Source organism: Austrofundulus limnaeus, unplaced genomic scaffold, assembly GCF_001266775.1.
Source record: "Austrofundulus limnaeus strain Quisiro unplaced genomic scaffold, Austrofundulus_limnaeus-1.0 Scaffold243, whole genome shotgun sequence".
In the NCBI taxonomy this organism is placed as follows: Eukaryota; Metazoa; Chordata; class Actinopteri; order Cyprinodontiformes; family Rivulidae; genus Austrofundulus; species Austrofundulus limnaeus.
In genome coordinates, this window is record NW_013952645.1 from 264,633 (window position 1) to 270,827 (window position 6,195).

Consider the following 6,195-nt stretch of genomic DNA (forward strand, 5'->3'; position numbering starts at 1 on the left):
GAATAGAATAGAATAGAATAGAATAGAATAGAATAGAATAGAATAGAATAGAATAGAATAGAATAGAAACATATTTTATTGTCCCACAGCAGGGAAATTCAGGTGTAATAGCAGAAGCAGATATATCAATCCACAGAAACAGTATATTGCTGTGTCATAATCAACAGTGGCAAAAATAATAGAATTAAAAACTATAATAATAAAACTAAAAACAAGAACGTAATAAAAATAAATATTACTGCTCCTTATGAAATAAGATAAGATATTGTGCAAATTACAAGAAAAACAGTGACGACAGGCTCATGATCATTGAGTCAGTGTTCCAGTACAGGAAAAAAAAATGTGCAATTGCCACAGAGTATTATTTTTGTAATGATTGAGAGGTAGAGTTGTTTGATGTGCAAACATTTAGGACTTGTTGCTGACAATAGACTGAATGCTCCTTTTCCCTATTGGTCCATTCCTCTGAAAACCAAGCTGTAATACTGATCTGTCTGAGCACAGTCCACATTTTCACTGTGTGGTGGTCCATCCTAGAAGCTGATACTTCTTCTAGACCAGGTTAGATTAAACATTTCTGCACAGTAACCCTTACAGTGTCATTTGTGAATGTAACTTTGTATTATAGAACATGGCAAAGGTCGTTGTTTTTTTCTTCTAAGCTTTAGAAAAAACAAGTCCAGACTAGATTCTCCCCAGTCACTTCCCCCAGGGTGACACAAAGGCTTTCTTTGGCCAGTTGAGATATGATCCTTTTAATATGTCATGGGTCGACCCCAAGGCCTCCACCCAGAAGGACATGCCACCCTATTCCTAAAGCTGAGCCTGGTCACCATGTGGAGAAAACTCATCTCAAACACCTTGATCCAAATCTAATTTTTTGATCAAAAGGTGAGATTTGGTGTGTGATCGGTATCACATGTTTAGAACAGTATTGCTTTACCTCAATAACAGCAACAACTTTGTTCGAAAACAAAATGCAGGAATTTATGTAAATTAGATACATTTAATGTAAGACAGCAACTGAAATATGTACTTGCTGTGTACTTGGTCCTTCTAATTTTTATTCTCCATTTGTCCTCAGCAGTGTTTGATTCCGGTTGTATTAATGTCAAAAAAAATTTTTGCAAAAAATAAAAGGAAAAAAAGGAGTTCAGATGTGGTGTTTTATGAATTAAACTTACACTGAATCACATTAAAGTTCAGCAGCAGCAGCCTGCAGTCTGCATAAACTTTAAATTCAGATCGATGTCATCACCCGTGGATCCTCCAAGGCTCAAAGAATCTCCCTCCACCCACAAATTTAACCTCTTCACAGCTCAAAATGACCTGAGAGGACGCTGGAGTCTTTCATCTTCACATCAGATCTTACACTCCAGGCCTGGAGGATGTTTCAGTTGACAAACTCAGGGCGGTTTTCTAACATCTTCTTTTTCTTCTCTCTTTTCTCCTCGTCTCTCTCCTGTGTGTCAATCAAGGGTTTCTCCCCCGCTGTTCCCAAGTTAGTATTTTCTCCTGCTGAATGCATCGTGGTTGTGTGTTTGCTTTGTTGTTTGGTTGTTAAAGGCATGGTTTGGTCCTGCTGGTGGCTCAGATTGAATGTATTTGGATATTTTGGTGTAACATGCAGCTGTGAAAGTGACATTTTACCCTTTTAAAATCGTCAGCATTCAGTCATAAATACATTAATAAAATGCAACTAAATAAATATGGTGCTTTTAACAGGGAGGTCTTAATTTACCCTGTTTAATTTTATTTAGTACATTTTAGAATAAAAGCCTGAATGCTGAAATTGTCAGGTACCTATTTGAAAGAAATGAACTAAAATTATACACTAACAATGTAGAAAATTACACTGCAGGTATATTTATGCTAAGAAAAAAGCATAAACACACCCTCTGAAATGCTGGTTGTTTTTTGTGTACTGTCATCACAAGAATGCTGTTCTTTAAGTTTGACTTTAAATACGAGCATCTGCATTTTGATGAGATTTTTAAATAAAATAAATTAAAATTTACACGAAACATATTGCTACCACCTCAGCGAAAAAGTAATAAATAAAAAAGGCAAACAGTATTACATGTAAGTAAACACTTTTTTTGTGTTCTAACAAAATGTTTTCAGAATATTACAGTTTACATACCCTATCACCTTAATACAGTATGGATAAAATAAGAAAAATTTACATATTTTTAACAATTAACTTTATTTCTAACAAAATATGGTTCTATTTTATTTTTACTGCCGTGGCAGCTGTGTGCTTCCATACTTCCATGTTTTCCATTACTGAAATGTGAAGTTGCATCTCAGACAATATTTTTATCAGTGGATTTTTAGTTTTGTTTTTCAGCAAAGTCAGCCCTTTCTAATATATTGAAACTGATCACTATTTCATTTAAATTTTTCATTATTTGTGAGGGTTGTAATGTAGGTTTTAAAAAGTCTTATCCAAGATGAGAGTATCTAAGTTCAAATATTTACTGTGTCCCTCTGAGTGCTGAACTATGACTCAGTTCAGTGAAGCATCTTTCTGTTAAGACACAAAAATTGTAAAATTCCTTTCAGAAATAATATAAAAAATATGGTTCTGGTCTTAATTCTTTCTAACACTTTTCTCTGACTTGCGTAGATCAAAACTAGATTGTACATATTCAAATGAAATATCTTCTAAAATATATACAGTGGTTTGCAAAAGTATTCATACCCCTTGAACTTTTCCATATTTTGTCACATTACAACCACAAACATAAATATATTTCACTGGAATTTAATGTGAAAGACCAACACAAAGTGGTATACAATTGTGAAGTGGAAGCAAAATTTTACATGAATCAAAACATTTTTTACAAATAAAAAACTGAAAAGTGCGACGTGCAAAAGTATTCAGCCCCCTTTTCCCTGAGTGCAACCAATTGCATTCAGAAGTTGCCTGATGACTGCTAATGACTCAAAAGGGTCCACCTGTGTGTAATCTAATCTCAGTACAAATACAGCTGCTCCGTGACGGCCTCAGATGTTGGTTAAGAGAATATTGGGGAGCAAACAGCATCATGAAGTCCAAAGAACACACCAGACAGGTTAGGAATATGGTTTTGGAGAAGTTTAAAGCAGGCTTAGGTTATAAAAAGATTTCCCAAGCTTTGAACATCTCACGGAGCACTGTTCAATCCATCATCYGGAAATGGAAAGAGTATGGCACCACAGTAAACCTGCCAAGACAAGGCCGTCCACCTAAACTTACAGGCCGAACAAGGAGATCACTGATCAGAGAGGCAGCCAAGAGGCCCATGGTGACTCTGGATGAAATGCAGAGAGCCACAGCTCAGGTTGGGGAAACTGTCCACAGGACAACAATTAGTCGTGCACTACACAAATGTGGTCTTTATGGAAGAGTGGCAAGGAGAAAGCCATTGTTAAAAGAAAACCATAAGAAGTCCCGTTTGCAGTTTGCCAGAAGCCATGTTGAGGACACAGCAAACATGTGGAAGAAGGTGCTTTGGTCAGACGAGACCAAAATTGAACTTTTTGGCCACAATGCAAAACGCTATGTGTGGCGGAGAAATAACACTGCACATCACTCTGAAAACACCATCCCCACTGTCAAATATGGTGGTGGCAGCATCATGCTCTGGGGGTGCTTCTCTTCAGCAGGGACCGGGAAGTTGGTCAAAGTTGATGGGAAGATGGATGGAGCCAAATACAGGGCAATCTTGGAAGAAAACCTGTTGGAGTCAGCAAAAGATTTGAGACTGGGGCGGAGGTTCACCTTCCAGCAGGACAACGACCCTAAACATAAAGCCAAAGCTACAATGGAGTGGTTTAAAAAAAAGAATATTCATGTGTTAGAATGGCCCAGTCAAAGTCCAGACCTAAACCCAATTGAGAATTTGTGGCAAGATCTCAAAACTGCTGTTCACAAACGCTCTCCATCCAATCTGACTGAGCTTGAGCTGTTTTGCAAGGAGGAATGGGCAAGAATTGCAGTCACTAGATGTGCAAAGCTGGTGGAGACATACCCTAAAAGACTTGCAGCTGTAATTGCAGCAAAAGGTGGCTCCACAAAGTATTGACTCAGGGGGGCTGAATACTTTTGCACATCGCACTTTTCAGTTTTTTATTTGTAAAAAAAGTTTTGATTCATGTAAAATTTTGCTTCCACTTCACAATTGTATACCACTTTGTGTTGGTCTTTCACATTAAATTCCAGTGAAATATATTTATGTTTGTGGTTGTAATGTGACAAAATATGGAAAAGTTCAAGGGGTATGAATACTTTTGCAAACCACTGTATTCTAGTGTAACGAGATTTTCTTAGTTTACAGCTAAATTTATGGTTCTGCAAAAGCGGGTCCTGGATCTTTCTAGGGGTCTCTGTTTGGACACACCTGGAACACATCCATAAGGAGACATCCTGGGTGCATCATGGCCAGATGCCTGAACCACCTCAACCGGCAAAACTGTGTGGAGAAGCAGCTCTGTGTCCCTCCTGGATTAACAAACCTCTCATCCTCTCAGAGATAGCCCAGCTATCTTTCAGAGAAAATCCATTTTAACCACCCGTATCAGAGATCTTGTTCTTTTGGACGCTGACCAAAGTTCTAGAACATATGAGGGTTGGAACATGGATCACCTGGTAAACAAAGAGCTTTGTCTTACACCTCAGCCTTCTCTCCACCCTAACAGACTGCAAAGAGTTCACAAAACTGCACCAATCCATTTGTGGGTCTTTTGATACAGTCTTTTCTCACTCGTAGCACCTAGCTCCCATTCCTTAGGGAGCAGTCCAAACTTTTCCAACTGAGGACCATGACCTTGGATTTGGAGGTGCTGGTCCTCCTCCCAGCTGTTTCTTATTCTCATCACTCCAGTGAAAGCCTAAGATTACAACACTGTGAAGCCAACATTGTCTGCGAGTGGCAGAGATGGACTCCTGAGGTCACCAAATCGGACCCCTTGCACCATGTGGCATCATCGAGAAATTCTGTTCATTAAAGTTTTGATCAGAACTGTTGACCTGGCAGTCTCATTCATGACCCTGTCTGACTTACTGCCAGAAATGCAAACATAACTTTTGCATTGTTTATGTAGGGACTGAACAGCCAGTAACAGCAGACCCCCAATCCCAAACTCAAGGTGCAACCCTCCATAGTGTGCCTTGGGGAAAACAGTCAAATGCATTCTCCAAGTCCACAAAACACAAACTGGTTTGGCAAACTCTGATGCCCCTTTAAGGACTCTAGTGAGAGTAAAGAGCTGGTAAAGAGTTCATCCTAACTGAGTTTTCTTCTTTAGCATCTCTGATTAGACCTTAACAGAGGGACTGAGGAACACACAGTGTTCCATAAGAGAGGAACCACCACCCCTGCCTGCCAGTCCAGTGACACTACCCCCAATGTCCACAGATGTTGAAAAGGCACGTTGTAAGAGTAAGACAGCCTCATAACATCCAGAACCTTGAAGAGCTCAGAGTAGATCTTGCCCTGATGCCACAGAGCACTTTAACTTCCTCAGCAAACTAAGCCATGTTTATGGGCGGACCAACCTTTAATCCATGAAAGACATGTTGGCAGGACTGAGAAGCTCCACGAAGTATTCCTTCCACCGCCTGACAAACACAGGTCAACAGCACCCTACCTTCACTCTAGTGTTTGTAAAGAGTTTTTCAGAATTGTGGTGCTGACTGAGTGTCTCCATCTAAGTCCTCACTGAACTCCTCTCCAGAGGTGTCAAAAGTATTCACATTCATTACTTAAGTAGATAGTAGGGTTTAAAAATACTTTTTTGGAAGTAGAAGTATCAACTCGAGCTTTTTACTCAAGTAAAAGTATAAAAGTACTGGTTTTAAAACTACTTAAAGTATAAAAGTAAAAGTAATGAACACTATAAAAAAGGCCATTAAAGATAAAATCTTAGGCTGTGCCTCAGGGTTTACAGCAACCCCACCCCCCCAGATGCACAATTTTCTTCTAATGTCAATAATTAGTATAAAGTTAAATTAAAATGTTGAAAATTTTGTAATTAACTGACTAGACTTATCCTGGTAAAAATCAGATCCTTGTCCTTCACTTTGTTACGAGGGTCTGGACTCGCTGCTATAGGGCAGTGATTCTTGCTGGAGGCGTGGCCTCTGCTGAAGTTTAAAATGATTGGATCGGATTGGCCACGACGTATGTCGCTGTGAAAGAGGCTAGGCTA

At 39.1% G+C, this 6,195-nt stretch overlaps 1 protein-coding gene across 2 annotated transcripts in view; it reads left to right on the forward strand.

Annotated features, from left to right (window-relative positions):
- LOC106525824 (LIM domain-binding protein 3) overlaps nucleotides 1–6,195 on the forward strand; it is a 99,051-nt gene that overhangs the window by 55,399 nt on the left and 37,457 nt on the right. For both annotated transcript variants that reach the window (XM_014020169.1, XM_014020168.1), the window contains exon 5: nucleotides 1,479–1,501. In XM_014020169.1, coding sequence (XP_013875623.1) covers nucleotides 1,479–1,501 — 23 coding nt within the window. The remainder of the gene's footprint in view (nucleotides 1–1,478; nucleotides 1,502–6,195) is intronic.